The following is a 20,866-nucleotide window of genomic DNA, read 5'->3' as shown; positions in this document are numbered from 1 at the left end:
CGTGACGTCATGTGGGGGCTTATCACGTGACTTTGGTACTACGCATCTCCGTTTAGAGCACACCTTATTTATTTACCTCACACTCTAATCGATGACTGGTGGGGGAGGCACCGCTTGCCTTATTGTTTACCCCACATGACGGGTGCTCGCCACGCTTTTGATCGTGCAATGGTCAGGACCTGCCCTAGCAGACCACAGCGCGCTGCAGCGGTTTCTTCGTCATTCTAATTACGGCTTCAGCTCGGTACGCAGCGTCCTAACGAAGACCATGTCTTTGATCTTCATTATACTCACAAAGATTTACTATTCCGTACTCCTATGTCGACTCGCTGTACCGCCTCAATGGCTGAAGGAATTCTCAATTATATTTATTACTATTTGTCATTAATTAACAGGTAAAAAAATGTAATCATACTTTTTGCATGCCATAGAGTAAATTAAAAGTAATTTTTAATTTATTTAGTACCAAAATAACATGTTAGCCTTACATCCGTTTCATATCTACGTTTCATTCGGTGATCTTAAAATCTTTCCTAACTTTTTTTTTTTGCATAATTGCAAAAATGATATCAATGGGAAATATTTTTTTTCATTTCTTGATTCGTTCGGCTTTCGCAATTTCTACTATTATAATTTCAGCCATTTCAAAATTCAACAAAATTAAATCTGATAATTCGAAAGTTTACGTATTCGGATAATTTGTTTGGTCATCATTCGGGCTTTTCAAGCTCGTTGAAAGTAGGCTAGGGATATGTTGGCACAGAAGTTACCTAGCGTGATATAACCGAGCAAGTTTGTAAACACAGGGCACTGCTAATCGTAAGCGACCGTCACGTGATGCGCAATTGTTTAGCGCGAAATGAAACAAGTGACGGAACCTCGACGCTGTTGCTAGTCGGTGGTGTGATCCGCTCCCAAAAAGTTCAAGAAATTAGGACAGCGCCGGGCGAGGATTGCAGTCTTCGTCCTCGATCGCACTGACCGAGCTCTACCCTTAAATTCAATACGCGGATCGCATTCAATGGTTACTCAGCGAACCTCGAAAATTACGGAGCCCGAAGAATAGAAAGATTGGTGTCGAGAAGAGTCGATCACTGCTACAAGGTACGTTTGGTGCTCTTTGCTTCTCAAATCGTATCAAACCTGACGGAAAATTCGATTCGCGAGCAATACTGGAGTCTGACTGCAACTTTTTACGGGGCAAAACAGGCCTGATTAGCTAGCTGGAGTTCTAAATGGTCTTCTATGGACACGATATTGCACGGGCTGGTGCATTTGCTAACCCCTGAAAAACAGACATCCAAATCGTTTACCTCTTGTGGCAATGAGTGTGAAAAATACCCAGTGGAGATTAATTTCAAATGCCTCAGCTTCTGATAAAACTAGCGCGATTTTTTTTTTAACTTAAAGTTCAAAGAATTCCGTATAAAATAATTGTATTATTAAGGTAATTAAGTTGAACTAAACAAATAAAAATGAACGTTGAAGGGGTTCAATCCTTGCGGCCTACTCCAAGAGTACAAGATTTTTGGGAGAGAAATTTTATCCTCCTTGTTTGTCAGGGGTTAACTAGACTCGGTTCGATCAATTTTGTACGATCGAATCTACCTCACGTAACATACTATCACAGTCAGATTTAGCTACGAACTTATTTCGTTCAGAGTTAGCCGTGATTATTAGCTCCGAGCGTTCGGTGAGTGTCGAAAATTGCATTAGAAACACTGTTTGCAAGATAGTTACAATGCCGTTTTGACATGTGGTCGGAAAATAGCAAAATGCAGAGATAATTTTCTAGTCGACTAAGCTTGATTGACCAAATTAACGGCAGTTCAATTTATCGTTCGGATTTAGCCGACAACAAATCGTCTCGTCCTGTTATCTGTCGTTTAATTCGTCATTCCGATATTTCAACGAAAATGTGGAAAATGTTGTGATTTTCATTTTTTTTCCCCTCAATATGGCTGCTCCTGGTTTGAGCAGGAAGTCGAGAGAAAAAAACACTACACATGGCAGGTTAAATTTCTGCCAATCAGAAGCCTCCGATTGGTTCAACATTCAAATGTTTCGACTTTTCTCGATTGTTAGCGTCAGCAGTCACCAAGTTCTCGAAACGAACAGATTGCTACGCGAGTCTTCAAATTCGCTCAGGTTTCTACTCGCAGCAGAGAGCTCGCAGCCACATTTGAGTCAATTTTAATCGAATATTTACTTGCATGATGAAATTTGTTACGATCTACGAAGTAATCTAGTGATGAATTATCGATGACAACATGACAAATGGTAAATATTCGTTGCAATTCGCATACGTGAGTGAAAAAAAAGAACGTTAGTCTCTTGTTATTACGAATCGCGATTATCATCGAGTCGAATAGTTTTGACGTCTGTGTTCACCTGTGTTGTAGATTGTGCAATTTTCTTCGAACGAGGCTACAGGTTTAGTTTTCTTACGGAATTTTAGGACAGTTGATTCGCGATCTATTGTTTTATTTTTTCGGCTACCTCGAGCTAGTTTTCTGTACCTTCTCATATCTCGTTGCATAATGCAATCTGAAATTACGACGTACTGTTTATCTGAAAGAAAATGCGATCGCACATTATTTATTCCTCGCATATCATTATAATTTTGTTTAAATTTGTGGTGATTCTTTCAATGCGGTGTATCCATTGATGATAGAGATTGAATCCACTAACAAAATATTATATCAACTTACAGAAATCAATTGCGGTTATATCATCAGTCATGGACTCAATTACGTTCCTTCATTGGACGAGCGTACAGAACGAACGTCGAATCTGCCCCGACTACTTCTTCATGAGGAAAAACAGGTACGCTATCGATATGATTCTCACTGTCTAGCCATTTTTTCATCATCGACTAATTTTGTTTTAAACCACATCTGATGTTAAATTCTGCATAGTTACCCGTGTTTCTGTCCTTTATTTCTAAACTCTGCAGACTATTCATTCGTCAAATAAAATTTTCGTTCATACACGCAGCAGCGTGTGCTCACATAAAATGCAAATTGTCTGTGTGATTTAATTTGTGTATTTTCTTAAATTTCTGCGTAACAAGCATGCTACAATCCTGAATCTGTTTAATAAGATGATGCGAAAATATACTCGACATAAGAGAAATTTTTATCCTCAAGTTTCGTTTCGAACAAAAGATACACATCGATTTACGTTCAAATGTGTAATACCAACAATATATCTGTTAGAAGAAATAATGAAAAATTGACAATTTGTTTATACCGTGCCGATTCCTATTGAATGAACTTACATAGATGAATTGAGTGATGAATATGATTCATTTTTCAGTTGAACTATGAGAAGCCTGGAGGCAATGGGCACAAGAAAAGACATGGCGTTGACAAATTTGAAGACTGTTGGAATTTGTTGGGTATACTGCACCATAGCTTGCAAGCAGTCATCCAAGTAACTACTGAAATACTTCGCAAAGTCGGTGAGTCGCATGCATTTGGGTTATTGGTGTTCTCCTCCCTGGTGTCCCTTTGTCAGGTGGCGTGACGGTAACAATTGTTACACAAAATGTTCGCTTAGCTATACGGATAGGCTCGTTCGCCAAGGCAGCGGAGCTTATTTACCAATCGAATCATATCATTGTAATCATTTTGAGCCACGTTCAAGTATTGTGAGATCCATTACCCGCTGCTTATAGTGGAACGAGCATCGCGACAGGGAAACCTCGCTTACTCGACATTTGCGAGAACAAAATTCTATCGACTTTTCAAATTATTCGAGGTATTGTCGTTTAAGCGGTGGATTTGCCTGAGGTTTGTTTATTTGTCAACGATTCTGTATTCAATTTAACTCCTAAAGTCTGGTACAAGTTAACGCAGTTCAATTGCATGCTTTTACTCGAGTTACTTTCCGTTTTACATCAGCCAGCGCGAATTGACCAAATGCAGATTTAGCTCGCTTAGAAAGATGCTGTTGAGCATCATACAGGATGTCTAACCCGTTTTATTTTCTTGTCGTTTGTGTACCACGAGCCCTCCAGCAATCGCAAAACTACTCAGTGTAAGAGTAGCTGGCGGGTGGCGGTACACGAACGGATTCCTCCCTACAGGTACACGACGAACAAGTAAGTCACACACACAACCACGAGGCGATTGGAGAAGAATGATTGTGTTGGAAAGAGTGTGACAATCGTTAGCTCGTATATAGGTATTGAATCGGGCAGGTAGAGAGGGGAATGCAATGGGATCGGTTGTTTATGATTCTGAGTGTGATTGTTTTTCTGTTCTTTTTTTCTATGTTTTTTTTTCAACATCTCCGTCGGGTGGTTCGAAGATACAGGAAATCAGGCGAGGGTAGGAAGGTCGCGATGTATCGAAAATAACTAACTTTTGTACATTCCACAGCGTCAGGCGACTGCAGAATTTTTGCTCAGTCACTGTAACTTTTGAAGATGTTGTAATTCGAGTGTTCTCTCTTCGTCTTGACTTTGTTAGTTCCTCCGAATCCATTTCTGTAATCGCCTGAATGGGCTGAACGCTCTGAATCATCTACGCGTTTCGTGGTGCGCTAGATGAGAAGAGATGCTGAGCTCGAAGACGCCGCGTCGAAGAGGACCGCCGACCGTCACGCCAGACAATGCATGCTGTTCATCCTCCCCCAACCCCCTGCCCGGACTTGATTTCGTATCTGAGAAAAAGAATCCGTATCGCAGTGTGTCGGAATCGTAAGGACGCGGATGCGGATTTTCTTTCGACAGGATTATGCGACAAGTCCAATTACTTTAAGTTGTGTCTCTTTCCGAATCAATCGATCGCGCCTTTTTGCGCGTCGATTTCGCGAACTTCATTCACAATGAGAACGTAAAGGATCTATTTTCAAATTGCTTTTCAACCGTAATTACCAAAGTTTCAAAGTTCGACATCGCTGCCTTTTGTGCGTCGACTTGATACGTTTTCTGTTTCTGAGATGAAATGCTGCATTTTCATTGCGCATTGGAAACGATTCCAAACCGAATATGCCAATCGTGTATTTCTCTGTTTAAGCTATTTACTGTACTAACTATATATATTCTGTTTTAGCTATTTATTGTATCAGTGATATTTTTCCTCATCTCACCTAATTTTTGATTTCGTGCAATCTTAGAAAAACAACCCGTGTCTGAATAACAAAGAGGCACATGCGGATTGTCTTTCTGCAGATTTGTGAGACACCTCCAGTCACTTTACATATTAATTTCTTTCAAATTGATCGATCATTCCTTTGCGCGTCGCTTCGCGAACGCTGTTCGAAATCAGTATACATGAATTTCGGGTTGCTTGCAAAATTATGCAATCCCGTTTTTTTTTATGCCTTCTGACTCCGAGAATAAGCACGGAGATAAAATCGCGACTGTGCAAATGACGTTCACAACGCTGCGGAACGCTCATTTTGCAGCCGATTTCATATTTCAACTATTTAATCTAATGGTCAAATTCTTTGCTCTTTGGACTTTCCGATGCGCTTATCAAGCGTTTTTACTGTTCCAGCTATAATTTCAAAGTTTTTGAGGTCTCTTAATCACTTTTTACTTATACCGAATCGTTGGAAAAAATTTTCAATTGCAAGAGATATTTATTTCAACAACTTTTGGCAAATAATTTATTCGTTCGACCAACATTTTACATGAACTATACGCAACCATACGCAAGTCATGTTAAATATAAAATACAGTGTCCATGTAAAAAACGTGCCAATTTCTCTAGATAATCATAGATATAATAATTAAAAGTTCTGGTCATATGAACAGCTTCTAACACTTCAAGTATAAAAGTAGAACCGCGGCTACGACTGCATTCATTTAACAGTGTAGCCTTGTCCGTATAAATCTAGACCGTCACGCTCTAGAATTAGATTAACTTCCGGAACGATTGAATCGTAAAACTACTTGTGGTAGATTTTAAATACTTGTATTATACATAGATGTTTGAACTGTTATTACACAAATAACTTCCTACTGAAAACTTACACAGAGATTTATGTATAAGAAAAAAACTGACCCTTTGCCGCGCAATACGGACGTTGCACTGCACCAACTTAAAAGTCGTGTTTTTTAATTCAGTTTAAATCTGCAGAGATATTTTTCATGCATCAAAGTGTTCCTTGCGATTCGGGTCTTACATTCCAAAAATATTATACGTAAATATATAATATATCGTCGAAATAGCAGAGAACACTTTGATGTATGAAAAATATTTTGATGCAAATGAGTCTTCAGTTCGAGTTAATTCCGTTTTTCGACGTAGTCAGTTCGGATGTTATTCCTCTGGTACGGCGCTTTGTTCATGCCTTGAATTGTTTGCATCATCACATACACGAAAACCCCAAATTCTACATAAAACAATTGTCTACAAATCTGTGAATAAGACAACCAAATCGAACTCCTTGGAATTATGTTTAGAGCGCCAACGATAAGAAATCTGCAACAAAAGAAAAAGAAAGAAAAAAAAAAAGAAAAAAGACAACAACAATCAAGTAATTATTCGACCGATAGGTCAATAACAGTGATTTTTGCGAAGGTTAATTTAAAACACTCGTGACGGAGGTTGTGAGATTTATTCACCGTAAAATCCATGCTACCCGAACAAATCACGACCCGATATGGAACTTCGCGTTCCGTTCACCGCGTTGAAAGAGACCTTCTGCATGTGGCATGGACTATCCTGTTTCCTTTACGAAATAAAACTGGTCCACCGAGAGCCTAGATTGTGTGCGTACACTTCTTGCCGTGTGTGAGTATAACTAAGTTCACACGAAATCGGCACTCTCACACTTCGCATGTCGCGATATACCGACATACACGGGCTACAGCCGCGTTACGCCTCAAATATACCGATCAATTTATCACAAGTAAAGTAACTTGCTGAAACGAGTTTCGTAGCTGGTGCCACAACGTTGTGGCAGCAGTCGAAGTGCAGCATGATCACGTTCGCGTTAAAAGTAAGTCTTCGAGCCGTGTCGCTAATTTTTATCCAAACAACCGCGCGTTGCATACATCGCGAAAAATCTGCCTATCGCTTGATAAGTACACGAAGCCCCGAAGCGTTGCCCCGAGTTCTGTAAGGTTCCGATCTTTGCGAGGATTAGAAAGCATGTGTACCTACCTGCGTGACTCTGTCTATTTCTGACACTCCCGCGATCGCAGATCACGCCGATTATACCGTTTGTACGAAGGATAAATTTTACTTGTAAGTTCGCAGTGTTCTCGTAGTACGATTTCGTCTGTCGTTAATCTCGTGAATTAAATTACGAATTTTTGAGTGAAATTGATATTCGAGGATTAAATAAACAGTGACAATCAAACCTGTGTAATTGAAAATTCCTCAAAACTGTTATACCTGCAAGCAAAATTCTCCTTTCTGTATAAAGACGTGCTCTTTTTTGGTTTGTTTTCCAAATTTTTATCAACTCTTTCCGATCTGTATTGGACATAGCTCACGCTTATCAAATTTATACAGACGTATGGACAGCACTTATCTAACCATACCTTGTATAATGTTTCGGCTCAAGTAACACGGTTGCTTGAAATGATATCCGATGATCAAGAATACTTTCGTGATTGACCATAAATTGGTATTCATTTGTAACGACTTATCGCATGATGATGTAATTAAAGCAAGGGCGATACACTGAAATATAGACAAACTTATAGAATTACAAATGATTGCGTGATCTGAAAACCGCACGGTCATATAATTATATTATTATGACGTGTGAAAGTTTATTGATACACGTTACAGTCGTTGCTAATTATAACCGCACTTTCGTTATACCGCGGCACAGCTTTAATTTAAATCATTGAATATACTTTGCACGTGAATAGTTCAAATTTGGACTCGTTTTGAGTTTATCTCCAGGGATTTACCTATTATTATCTGCGGTAATATTCTCATAAACTAGTAAGGTATAAAATCTCAGGTATTTCAATAACTTCAGAGATATCCCATTTTTTTACGATTTTTTTTGTAAATTCCACGAGTACGCCTATACATGCTTCATCGACAGATTCAAATAAATTTATACAGATTGCGCTTGTAAACAAAGTGATTAAAAATGGTGGGAATTAATTTCTCGTAAAATTATTCGTACGTTCTTCAAGAAAACACGAGTTTATTACTCACAGCCTACACCATTTTACGTAGAATATTTAAAATTGGTAAAACTATGAGCTTTTGATATTTAGAAGGTTGTACAAAAAATAAGCTTGACCTGCAATTGCCTAATTGAGGTTCTTCCGTTTAAATTCATGGTTCCTTATCTCCTTCTATGTCAAACGGAGATCTTTTCAATCGTATTTGATTCCACATTTCAAGTGGTATTTTGCTTCGCCATTTTTTCAATCAAATCGCACGGCAAATACGGCGCATTTAGTTTATACACAAATATTATTTTCTTCTATTTGTTTTCTTATTTTCGTTCATTTCGTTTTTTTCTTCCAGCCAGTTGCATAAATAAAGAATCTGAGGGTGTCGAGGATGTATTGGACGTATAGTCAGGTAAAAAATGAGTCGAATCAAAAAGATCATAAAACGAAAGTTAAACAGCGTAACTGAAGTCGATTAAGTTGAATCTGATTGAAGAAAGTCTCTGTGATCCAGGTGAAAATATTTCAACTACGAATTATGAAGTATAAAGACTTCGTTATTAACAACAACAAAGAAATCCCATTATTCCACCATTTTTTCATAGAAAAGTCCGCATCTGTCGTCTGATTCTTTAAAAAATATCTCATTTTATTCGTAAATGAATTTTCTGTAAATTGTCCGAGACGAAGTCTTTTCCGATTTCGTCAGTTGCAAAAAGAAAAAAAGTCGACATATACAATCGTAATAATTTCCAAATTGTAAACTTGTGATTTAACTAAAAATACGTTACTGGTAACACTTTTATACAAAGTTGAATTTAAATTAGCTTCGGTGGCACTATTTAAGGCTCTGTTTCGTCATATTTTAGATCTCACAATTTTTTAACCTGACTGTACACCCTATGTATATTATTCATCGCCACGGCGATATCTTGAGATATTCTACAGACCGCGTAAGTCAATAACGGAAAAAGTAAATGAATGTTTTCGAAAGCTTTCGATTTCTGATTTGCTGTCGCTGACAAGCCCCGCTATCAAGAGATAAGAGTATCAATAACCGGATCTCCTTCTCCATCTATCAAACTGATTATTTTTCCCTCATCATACTTGAGCAAAAACAAACGTGATGTGAAAATATTTCCCGACTGACTTAGGTCCTGACGCTTCTCCTGACAACCCTAATCGTGGACGGAGGATCTCTGACAAAGCAAGAAAGTCCCGAGGTGAAGACGTCGAGGAATATAAAACGCTCGCCGTTAGAGTTGGGGTTAGTTTCATTCGAGCTGGACCCAAGCCACGGCGGACATTTCAGAGTGATCCACAAAAGCATTCCGGTTACGTCAAAGTCCCGTACAATTTCAACAACCTCGACAGTTTCGAGCGAGAAACATCCAGCCGGGGATCGCGTCCTGATTCCCGTGGATCTGGCTAACAACGAGCATCACGTGATCTTCCCCATCGTTGACAAGATCCATCAAATCGATCCGAGGGTCGTCGTTGACCACAAAGAGCTCCTGCTCGACCACGCGGCAAAAGTTGTTCTTGACCAGAAGCACCTGGTCCTCGATAGATCCTCGGAGAAAACCATCGTCCTCGCTCCCAGACCCCTCGTCTTGAGTCCTTCGGGACACCGGAACCTCATCGTCGGAGAGCCCAACTCCCACACGGTGTTCTTCGCGCACAAGCCAGTCCTGGTGGGCCGAAACGAGCACGGAACTAACGTCCTTGTTCACTCACGATCAAAAACGTTAGTCCACAAGAACATTGGCCTCGGAGGCAACAGGGCCGTCTTGCGCACCCCGAAGAACCAAATCCACGAGATAATCGTTCATAGACACGTGTCGAAGCCGGTTCCAGATCATGAAGACGAAGACCATAACGTGAACGTATTTAGGAGCCACTATGGTGGCTTTGGTGTTGGACTGAATTATGGCGGACACGGAGCAGGTCACGGCTTCCATGTGCCTGTCTTCTGAATTTTTTCCTCCTAAAGTTCAGCGTTAATACGAAAGCTACGTGCCGGGATTCCCGATGAAGTTTTCGGGAGTAAATTTACGGCTTACTCCCACACAACTTTTCTCGAAGGGTTAATTCCGAAACTACAGACGTTTGCACTGGCCGATAGTGGTCAGGAAACGATCACGCTTTGACTTTGCAGAAAAGTAGAAAATTCTCGATTTTAGTGCGGTGAGGTGAAAGCTCCTCAAAAGTTCCTCAAATACGACGCGATATTGTGTGCTTGTGTGTGAAATCAAGCTAACGAAGCTAATCAAGTTTGTCAAAACATTTCTAAGTTTTTTATACCGTGTGACATGTACTTCCTTCGTTGTACCGTATCGTGACTTTATGCGACGTACCTTGTAAATTAAAAATACTTAACGAGAACCGGACTTATCCACCTTGAGCCTCAACTACTCAAAACCCTTCCACTGTTACAGCCAACGACGTAATCAACGACATCTTTCATCGTGACATTTTGACCATCTAATATTTATGTTTCCGCGAGTATGCAGTCTGCAAAATAAACACTTCCCTTTTGAGGCGGTGAAAATCAACGGCGTTGACAGTCCAGTCCGCCATGTTGCACCAGGACGATGAAGTGTTTGATAAAACTGCACTGTTCTGAATGATGCCATTTATTATTTAAGACTCTTCGTTTTTCACGTAACCTTGATCAACCTCATATAGAATAAATTGACATGAAAATTATATTGTAACTCAATCCTGAGCTTAAATATAAATTGTTAGTCACAAATTTGGAACAAGTTCAAGGTCTTATTTGGATCAGTGTTTATCAATTTAATCTGAACTAAAGAAACTTAAATTGCAATTTAAAGTAAAATATTCAAACTCAAGTATGAGGTCCTTTCACAGGTCAGGAAAATATTTTACGAATTCAATATTTATCCGAGATTGCCGACACTCGATGAGTTTAAAGAAGTTGTTAATGAATCGTATTTGATGTGTAACGGGAGAATTCTTGATCGCTGTATTAGGATACAGGGTGGATGATATAAAATGGAGTATTGCTGACAAAACATATAGGTATTCGTTTGCTTTCGAGATTGAAATTTCGCTTTCCACAACGTTCTTTGATGTTCGAATAAAATAATTATTGGCTGTTTATAAATCTAGGCTTGCAGTTTGTAATTTTATAATTTCTCTCTCTCTTTCTCACTCATAGATAATTTATGACATTCATTATATAATAGTTAATTTCAACTTGAACTCGACTTCCGACTGTAATGTAGAACATAAAAAAATCGCAAACTATAAAATTATATATCTGTAGATCTGGCAGTTTTTTTCATTTCCACCCACCATATTAGTTCCGCTATTTTAAATTTTCTACATTTGGTATCATCAATTCCAGGAAAACTTCTGAAAAAAAATTGACGGTAAAATCTACAATGGGTTTGGCTACGTGACCCAGGTCACGTGTCACTATGGTTAATAATCATAATATAGCCGCAAATTTTTAAATTTGCCAACAAATTTCGAAGACATGAAAGAATTTTTAGAAGCACAATTATTTCTGCCATGCACATACGCGTTTCAGTAAATAAATTTTTACACTTTAGATTGAATATTATCTGAACAATCGAAGTTTTGATATTTCTCTTATACTTACAGAAATTACCGTAATTTATACAGTAAAACAAAATGCATTTATTACTTAGACATTTACTGTAATAAATCTTAAATGAAAAAATATCACGTCGACTTTTTAATTCAGAGAATATGCATTGTTATAACAGTTGACATTTTGTACTACAAAATCAATCCCAGAAATAGAAAATATTAAATATTAGGTATTTAGTGGTATGAAGCAAAATACATGAACATTGGGATGGTTAAAATAAACACGACCATCTCATTTTTTACGCGCACGCCCTTTGAAAGTGTCAGAATGTAAAATGAATACCATAACCGCAAGGAGGATGTATCCAATCAATTTTTAGAGATCGTTCAATGCGTTTAAAGGTCTTTTTCAGCGGTTTTGGCTGTTTTTTCATTTGAAAAATAATGTCTTCTCTAAAGAGTTCAAATCAATGTGAACCCAAATTTCTACATGCCTTCGATTTCCCGGCTTACTCGAAAAAAATTATAATTGCGCTAAGAAACCGTCGAGTAAAGAGCAGAATACAAAATTGTGTCGAGATATGATCTTTTTTCGTACTTTTCCCGATATTTAAAAAAAATTCTCGTGACTTTCGTTTTCAACGGATTTGATTCTTTCTAGTCTAGATTTATTCGTTCAGCCGAGGCGAATCGTGGAAAAATTCCTTAAGGAATGGGATTTTTTTACCCCCTTTTCACCACTGCCTCAAAAAACACGTTTACTCGTTCTTGAAATTTCATCAATTCTAGCTTGAGTCACTAAATTCACTCTTATCGTGAAATGTCTATGCTTATTAAATAATACATTTTTCTTGGAAAACAATCGTCTCGCGAACTATAGTTTATACAACAAGCAGAAACTGTCCTATCGGAGAAAACTGATAACGTGACGTAAAGGTGACGTAACGAAAGTTTTTAATTAACGGAAATGGCGAAAGAATCATAAAATATTACGTCTATCACGAATTTTTTATTCCGAAAAATTTTAAATTATACCGTCACAAAATATTATGTTTATCATAAATTCTTTGTTACATCGAAATTAGCAAATGTCAATTATTCCCACAGGCGATAATTTTTTCTTCAGCAAAATGACGAAAAGCAAAAAAGTGACCACGTGAAGAGATCAAGCAGAGCTCAGTACTCTATAAATATCCTTCGGGTGTTATCAATCCAGTGAATATTTCAAAATTATCTAGCAGTGATGTAGAATTTGATTTCGGCAATGCTCTTTGGCGTTATAAATTTTAGCACTTGCGACTCTCGCCCTCGGTAACGTTCAATAGCTGGTTATTAAGTGCCCGCACAATTACGCACGGGACATTAATCCTACCGTTTATCCCAGATGATAAAAAGCAGTTTATATCTTACGAAATCATTTACCGCGATATATAAATCTTGCTGCTTCGTTATAATGGCCCCATGTGTAATTAGCCGGCTGCAGCGACCTCATGCCCTACAACAACGAGATAATTAAGCTCTACGATCAGCGTTCAAGAGTTACACGCACCTGTCGTCTAAACTGCGCGGTTCTTTAATCGACCGCAATATAAATACTATCTACGCCGAGATCTCAAGATGTTTCAAGTATTGAACTGAAATTGTATGATGCAAAACAATTACGCTTCCCATTTTTGATGGAAGCAATTGTTTAGCAACTGGTTGATTTTCTTCAGATTCAACATCGAGATTCTTCATTTCTATTCTCAGCAGTTTAGATTTGGTTCTATTACTTTTGCAGCCTTGCAGGTGACTTGGAAAAAAATAAACAGAAAAATTTATTTCCATGCGAAATATCCTACAAAAATATACTACAATTTATTCCTGGTTTCGAAACGAGATGAAGTTGGGCGTATTTTAAATAAAATAATTCTCGCGGTATGTTGCATTATAAAAAATTTAGAACGAAATTGGAAAGGTAAAGTCAGAAGACTGTAGCTTGAAAGAGCGCAGAATTCTCTGTACATATCTCTTCAACTTCCTGGCTATAATTGAACAATTAGCGACAGAAAACGTCGAGGAGGTACTTATCACTCGCTTCAAGACTCGCTCCATACAGTCACTTGTAGATAATTGTTGCGAAGTACGTTTATTACCGTAATTCCATACTATTCTTCGTTGAAATGTTACTTATATCTCGTAGAGATTAATATCTCGCTCAATTTCTTCTATCGTTTTTGTTCATTTTAGTCTGAAAAATCCATACGAAATATTTCATGTATTATTCGTTGTATACAACTATGGTACAAACTTGAAATCTAACTTGTATACAACCGAAATTTTGCAATCGAAAAAGTGTAAAGAAGCGAATAATCGCGAAGATAAAATGATATGAACGATTTTGTCTCAGTGAAATTTCATGAAGCGAGTGCGTTTATGCTAAAACTACTGTCAATGTTGCAGTTTTCGTAATTTTCAAAATTTGATCAAGTTTTCATACTCCTGCTTGAGATATACGTTACGTGTTTCAATGCTATCAATAAATAATTGACTGCAGAGACTGTATACCCAACATGGTTCAACTGTATGTTTAAACAGAATATAATAAATTCATTTAGACTAGAGAATATTCAAGCGCTTGAATTAAATTTTCAATCCTTAAGGAAACCCGACTCTCCTGCTGAATGAACATCTGAAAACGAATGAGAATTTCGTTCAGTAGCTGAGCAAAGTCACGAACTTTTTCCAACAAATGCAGATCCTCGTTCGTAAATCTTATGAATTCACAGAAGATTTATCGCGTCATCTTTGCAAAAGGTAAACAATTATTCGATGGGGACGATTAGGAACTTGGTTGAGCGAAGCCGTATTTTTTCGGCGTTTCTGCAATCGAAAACCAATGCCGTTACGTACAGTGAAAGTCGTTTGAATCACGATTGAAATTCGAGATCCGGATTACCTATCGCCTCGCATCCGCAACTGCAACTATGCATACGTAATACGTATACTCGCCTATGTACGTATCCACAATCGTGTACAAATATACGAACATGCGTAACGCCTCTATCTTGTAAGTAACTGTCAGACTATATCTTGCACGTTTCCACCTTCATCGTTTACGCTATTAACTATATCCCTCTTATTATCATTATCGTCATTACTTTTACCGTTGTATAGTTATAGGGTGCACATTACGCGGGATCTTTGACATGGCGGCATAAACTCAGCCCTAAGGCTAATGCACCGTGCACGAAATGTCATTTTGTCGAACGCTCTGCAAAGTACGTCTGTAGAAATATTTCAGAGAGGTGGAACACGCGGATGAATTGCAGCAACAGCACTTTGTCCGTTGGTGACGATCGGAACTTACAAGTAAGATTTTTGAAGCTCGTGCCTCGAAAAACATCGAATACATCGATTTGGGCATACGATTAAGATATTTCGAGAACTCGCGATTCGAGTAAAATTATCGTTTATGTGTACAACAGTGATCTGCAAAATCGTAGCGCTAATCTGAAATGGTGAAAAATGCTTGTAGAGAGGAATGAAAACAGTTACCAAACTTCCAGAAAATTCTTAGCACTCCTTCGTCCGACGAAACATTTTCTTCAAAGAATTGCAAAAAAAAAACCGAGCATATGCAATCGTAGTTTGTTAATCATACGAAAAATATCCTCGTCGGCGAATGTCAGGAAAAAGAATATCCCGTCATCAGGAAAGCGGCAATCGGTACATTAAATTGACAAAATCTTTTTCATAACCTTCGGACGAATAGGGCAAAAATCTGTTAATTCATCGCATTCAAATCATTTGGATCAAGTTGATTATCCACAATATCAGGAATTGCAGTTTTCGATGCACGCTCTGTTTTTCACAAGAAAAAAAAATTACTCAACTTATCGTGCGAACTTGACCAAAAAGAACGATCGCATAGACGTTGAAAGTGACAAATATAATCGAGTCAATTTCCCAATGCATATACGTATAACCCTAATTGCTCCGAATGGTCATCAATTTGCCTCAACCTAATTTTCGTCTTAAATGAGATTTTAGTAACCTACAGGTTGCAAAACTCCATTCGGTAGGTACAGTTTAATGAAGATGCTTCACCGGTCTCGTTAAATTTTCAATTTCCATCTCATCTCACTCAATGCGTGGTAATTGAGGTACTCGTGGCTAATTAGTAGAGATTTACCCAACATGCCATTATATTATTGCCATAGATACAACACTCTGCACGAGCCTTGGCGAAAAGTTGAACATGTTCTTCCAGAATCTCCAGTGCTGTGGATAGGAATGGTACCACCTGGCACAATCCTATAGAAAAATATCCATTTTACTTATTGTTAGGTACACATTTTTTTCTCGTCAAACGTAACGGAAATTGTTAACTGAAGGTGCGGATGTAAAAGACCACAATTAGCGAACAAACGCGTTAAATTTCTCTTGAATAGAATAATGCAGTAAGCTTCAATGCTCGTGATGGCATACAGATGGTAAACTTCCATGTGATTCCCAACGTTTTTAATTTTTGGGCTTCTTCATTACTGTTTCCTCATCAACAATATTGCAGAAAGTTGATTCGTTGAGTTGGGTCGATTTTAATGGAGACTCCAAACTTCGTGCTTGCAGTACAAGAAAGCTCATTAAAACACCCTAGTACTTGAAAGTGCTCAAATTTGTACACGGTGCATGTGCATTCGCTTTTCAATCGGAAAACCAAAAATAACAAAATTTGAAACTATACGTTTCAACCTGACCAAATTGCATCAGAAACTAATCTTCTCGGGCTTACAAACCACACGTGCAATATACCGATGTGACTAACGACAAGCTGTTCCTGTAATACTTGATCAACATTTTAAGAACCTTAGCAAACAATTGATACTAAGAGTAACCGATTTGCGATATCTTCCGACCTTTGGTTAGCAATAAACTGAAACAATCGTCATTTACAATATTTAGAGGAAAAATAATTGCCAAGAAATGTCAAGATCCGTATAATGTGACACGATGAGGAAACTGGGAACCGCTCAAACGACCCATTTGCTGGAAGCGCGATGTCTAGAGAATACGATTGGAGTGCACATGCATGTAATCCATATACCCACATACGTGTCGACCAATGGGAACAAAGAATTTTCGTGAGAAGTCCGGAGAGAAAAATCTCTTTAGAAAGGCGTGCACCGCACTCCGACTAGTCTTGTAGACGCTCCGTTACAGAGGTTCCATTATACAAGTCATACTCGCGTGCATTTGTAGGCGTGAAGCTCTGTCTGTCACACCGACGTATCCACCTTGTGCCCCCGAGAACCTAGGATACCCGGGAAAATACCGAAATGTGTCGCATACACATGCTCGCAAAGACACACCGAGTCGCCTCTAAAGACAGGCCACACCTACCCGCGATAGACGAGGTATACGTTCCACCGGTATATATAAGGGGTGGATCACCGTATTCTACATCAGTTCAACCGCAACCATCCACCAACCGACATCTGCAAAAACCAAAATGAACGCCTTAGTGAGTATATTACAGTCTTGTTTCAGTTGAATCAATTCAAACTTATGATCGAGCCACGTTTTGGTTTCAAATTCAGAATTAATTCGCGATTGAACTAATTCCAATTGAATGTACTACTACGCTGAAGATAATTGCAGAGGTCAAATTTCTCAAAAGTTGGTGTTACGCTATTTGAGGAAATGTAAAGTTAGACTTTTTTTTACATCCCAGAGTTCCAGAAATTTACTCCATTTCAACGCATTTCGTCGTTTCATCCAAAAAAATGAACGTCCGTGTTGAAATGAACGTTATCGAATATACTTGAATTTGTGTTTTTAAGTTTTAACCGAAAAGTGTGTTCTCCAAGTTAACCTCACGACAACTATACACAAAACAATAGAGACATTTCGAAGACGTTCGTCGAAAAAAAATATATTGATATGAGAACTATAAATACAACCATAAAATATGGTCTGGTTGAATTAGCCGGATACCCAATACGAGTATAAAACACAATAAATACCATACAGTAAGTAATCACTCTTGTAATCTGGGGTACATACGTTATGTAATCTAACGTAATTTCACGTATTCTCTGTAACGACTTGTAATCGTTTGTAATCTTTGCAATCTCTTTGTATTCATCGTCTTATCTTTATAATCCCTTGTAATTCTTGTAATCTCTTTGCAATCCGTGTAATCTTCGTGTAATATTTGCAGTCTTACGGTAATCCTTGTAATATTAGAAATCGCGTGTGATCCATGCAATCGTAGTTGGCGTACGCCTCCCTTACATAATAATTAATCCCTTGGTATACGTTGATACCATACAGTCACAGACTGAAACATTTTTTTTTTATCATCCCGGCAGACTTTCGTGGCAATCGTAGCCCTTGCTTCGGCCGTTTGTGGCGAGGAATCTAAAGCTCCAAAGAAACAGGATAAGCGAGGAGTTCTTGGGCTGGGATACGGAGGATACGGTGGCCACGGACTTCACGGAGGCTTGGCTCTGGGTGGTTACGGTTACAGTGGTGAGAACACCGATTAGTAAATAACAGTGACCGAGTTTTTTGCGCTCTCAAAAGCTATCGAATTTTCTGATGGCTTTCCGTAAACTTTTGCGATTTTTACAAGAAACGCCGAGAAACTATAGTTGTACGGAAAGTTGTACGTATAGTTGTACGGTCTATTTGCACAAAAGCTAAAGTATTTTTGATAATTTACCAGTTTCGCACGTTTTTATTATCACTAAAATTGTCTCAATTGGAGATAAAGTTCATCCCACAGGAATATATAACAATTTAGTGCAATTCTAATTAAATTAATCTGTCCATTAAGTATACAGCTGTAACACCTACTGACATTAAATTATTGTAGCAGTCACACAAGAAATATTGTACGAATGATCCCATATTAAAACATAGTTACACATACCACATTTTCCGATAATAATTCCAAAATTCGTTCTCGCATAAGGTGTTGCACCCGAAACTCCATTCGTCGTTAATGATATACAATAGAAATAGTCGCGGACCATGTAGTAACCGCAAACTGGAAATTCTTCTTAAATCACCGATTAAAATTATCGTTACATAAATAAAAAAAAAAGGAACGTCCAATATCATAAATTTTCTTGTATTCTGTTACTTGCTCGACGGTATTTTTCAAGTTGGCGTGTCCAAATAAACATCACACATAACCTGATGAAAGTGAACTTTCAGGTCTTGGACACGGATACGTAGCGGCCCCGGCCTACACAGTGGATCACACGATAGCCGCACCCGTCGCCGTGTCTCACGGTGCTCACAGCATCTCTAGTGGACCAATCCTGTCAGCCCCGATCCGGGTCGGATACGAGCACGGTCTGGGATATTCGGGACATAATTTAGGATATTCGGGACATGGTCTAGGATATTCAGGATTCGGTCTGGGACACGGGCTAGGTTACGGTCACGGGTGGTAATGCAGATCCAAGGCAAACGGTTGGCAGAAAGTGCGCGAATCTATTTGTAAATCGGTTTGTTTTTATTCTTTTTTACTAACGTAGATTTACCATTAACCCGCACTTGGAACAAGTGACCATTTTTATTACCTTATGATGTGCGTATGTTCAATAAAAATCCACGTGGAATAACACCAAAGAGTTTGACGAAATTTTCTATCTCCACATCATCGTGTCTTATTTGTATTTATTTTATGATCCGTGTCGTCGCTGGTTTCTGATATGGATATCAGATACATTGCTATATGAATCCAGGATTTTTATGTACTTCGTACGTGTTATGCCAGTTTCGTGATATTTAATGTTATTCTCAATTTATCCGCAATTTAAATTCCCAATATTTCGAAACTTTGCACAGAATGATAGCGAGTCACGGTAAAATGCTCAACAGACTGGGGATACATCGTTCCAATACGTTCACTCCTGCATAATATTGTACGTCATACACACGCAATTCGAACTACACATAAGTCGAATCACAATGTATCGTTCTATACGGTTCAGTCCTAAGAGGTGCAAATCTGCACGACTCACAGAGAACGTCACTTTAATGTCCCCCTCTGCTTTCGTTGCAATTCATATATGTCGTATAAAATTGAAAACTAAAAGACACGTCTTGTTTTTTAGCGGAAAAACGACTTCAAGGGGGGGAATAGAAGCGCCTTGATGTATTTGAATGAAACCAACGTTGAAACGTTTCGTTCATCGATAGAAACATATTAGCGCTAATTTCATTCAAATACATGCAATCACCCCCTTGGGTGCCCATCTTTGGGGGTCCTTTTCACCTTTTTAAATAGTTTTTCATCGATGGCAAATAATACGTGTTCTTCAGTTTTCAATCTTCTACAACATGCATGAGCTGCAACGAATTCGGAGGGGGACACCAAACCAGTGTTCTTTGTTCGGTTTATTGATAGTAGACAAATGGAAGCATCTACTCAAACCATAATGTTCCAAGAAAGGTCAAAGTCCCAAGCCATCCGTAACTTGGACTATAGTTTTTTAAATAAATCGAAAATGAATTCGCAAATTCATTTTTTTTTCCCGATTCCATGATTTATTAAAGTGTAACTTTACGATAACGGCGGTTATTGTGCTAACTAAAAAATTACTTTCACCAGTCGAATACCGAATATTCGCGATTGTTTTATTGTTAATCGCGTCGTTATCGGCTCGCACGTTTCCCGTAATTTCACTCATCTACTTGATTAGTTTATTTCTAAGGTGAACTCTATCACTAAAAATCAGGTTTCTGAAAGCATCCAGATTAGTTTCCTTTCCCCGTAACAACGAATGCCGCATCATTTCGCATTTCTACATTTCGTAAATGATCTAGAGCGTAAAGGAAAACTAATTTCGCATGCCCGATTAAAAGTAATTTGAAAAACTGTAATGAAGGTGATGATGAAGCATTGATCGTTGAGTAACCATATAGTGTATTCTACAAAACGCCAGCCTCACGGGAGTCGGCATTACAAAAAAATAGAATTTTAAGCTAGCGGCATTTCAAAGAATGGCCACTAAGTATGCATTTCGCAATATCAGCATACACTGTACACGAAGATGGAAACTGTGTTACCGACAGAACCACTTACCAACGTATTTCCTTACCAGCAAATAGACTAGCACTTCACTGCATTTCACTCTGATGCGTCGAACAAAGGTAATTCCAGTTGATCCATAAGAAACGTCATCA

General features: G+C 38.3%; 2 protein-coding genes and 1 long non-coding RNA gene across 6 annotated transcripts; all 3 read left to right on the top strand.

Moving 5' to 3' along the window:
• Nucleotides 1-253: 253 nt before the first annotated feature.
• On the top strand, nucleotides 254-3,459 carry LOC124294131. Its single transcript, XR_006904001.1, has 4 exons — nucleotides 254-395; nucleotides 807-1,104; nucleotides 2,714-2,826; nucleotides 3,319-3,459. It is a non-coding gene; the product is annotated as an uncharacterized LOC124294131 (long non-coding RNA).
• A 3,348-nt stretch (nucleotides 3,460-6,807) lies between these two features.
• Nucleotides 6,808-11,392, top strand: LOC107223670. Of its 4 annotated transcripts, none has more exons than XM_046738134.1 (3): nucleotides 6,820-6,957; nucleotides 8,457-8,513; nucleotides 9,256-11,392. In XM_046738134.1, the coding sequence occupies exons 2-3, from the start codon at nucleotides 8,493-8,495 to the stop codon at nucleotides 10,075-10,077; spliced, it is 843 nt and encodes a 280-aa protein (XP_046594090.1). In that variant the 5' UTR covers nucleotides 6,820-6,957; nucleotides 8,457-8,492; the 3' UTR covers nucleotides 10,078-11,392. The 4 variants fall into 4 exon arrangements, with proteins under 4 accessions (XP_015518909.2, XP_046594090.1, XP_046594091.1 ...); XM_046738135.1 differs by lacking the exon at nucleotides 6,820-6,957 and adding an exon at nucleotides 6,988-7,205; XM_015663423.2 differs by lacking the exon at nucleotides 8,457-8,513 and having other exon boundaries at nucleotides 6,808-6,957.
• Nucleotides 11,393-17,085: 5,693 nt separating this feature from the next.
• On the top strand, nucleotides 17,086-19,301 carry LOC107223671 (cuticle protein 64). Its single transcript, XM_015663425.2, has 3 exons — nucleotides 17,086-17,186; nucleotides 18,037-18,196; nucleotides 18,887-19,301. Exons 1-3 carry the CDS (start codon nucleotides 17,175-17,177, stop codon nucleotides 19,126-19,128), a joined length of 414 nt encoding a protein of 137 aa, XP_015518911.1. The 5' UTR covers nucleotides 17,086-17,174; the 3' UTR covers nucleotides 19,129-19,301.
• Nucleotides 19,302-20,866: the final 1,565 nt, after the last annotated feature.

Source organism: Neodiprion lecontei, chromosome 4, assembly GCF_021901455.1.
Source record: "Neodiprion lecontei isolate iyNeoLeco1 chromosome 4, iyNeoLeco1.1, whole genome shotgun sequence".
NCBI lineage: Eukaryota > Metazoa > Arthropoda > Insecta > Hymenoptera > Diprionidae > Neodiprion > Neodiprion lecontei.
Note: the sequence above shows the minus strand (reverse complement) of the source record. Positions and strands in the feature narration are given on the sequence as shown.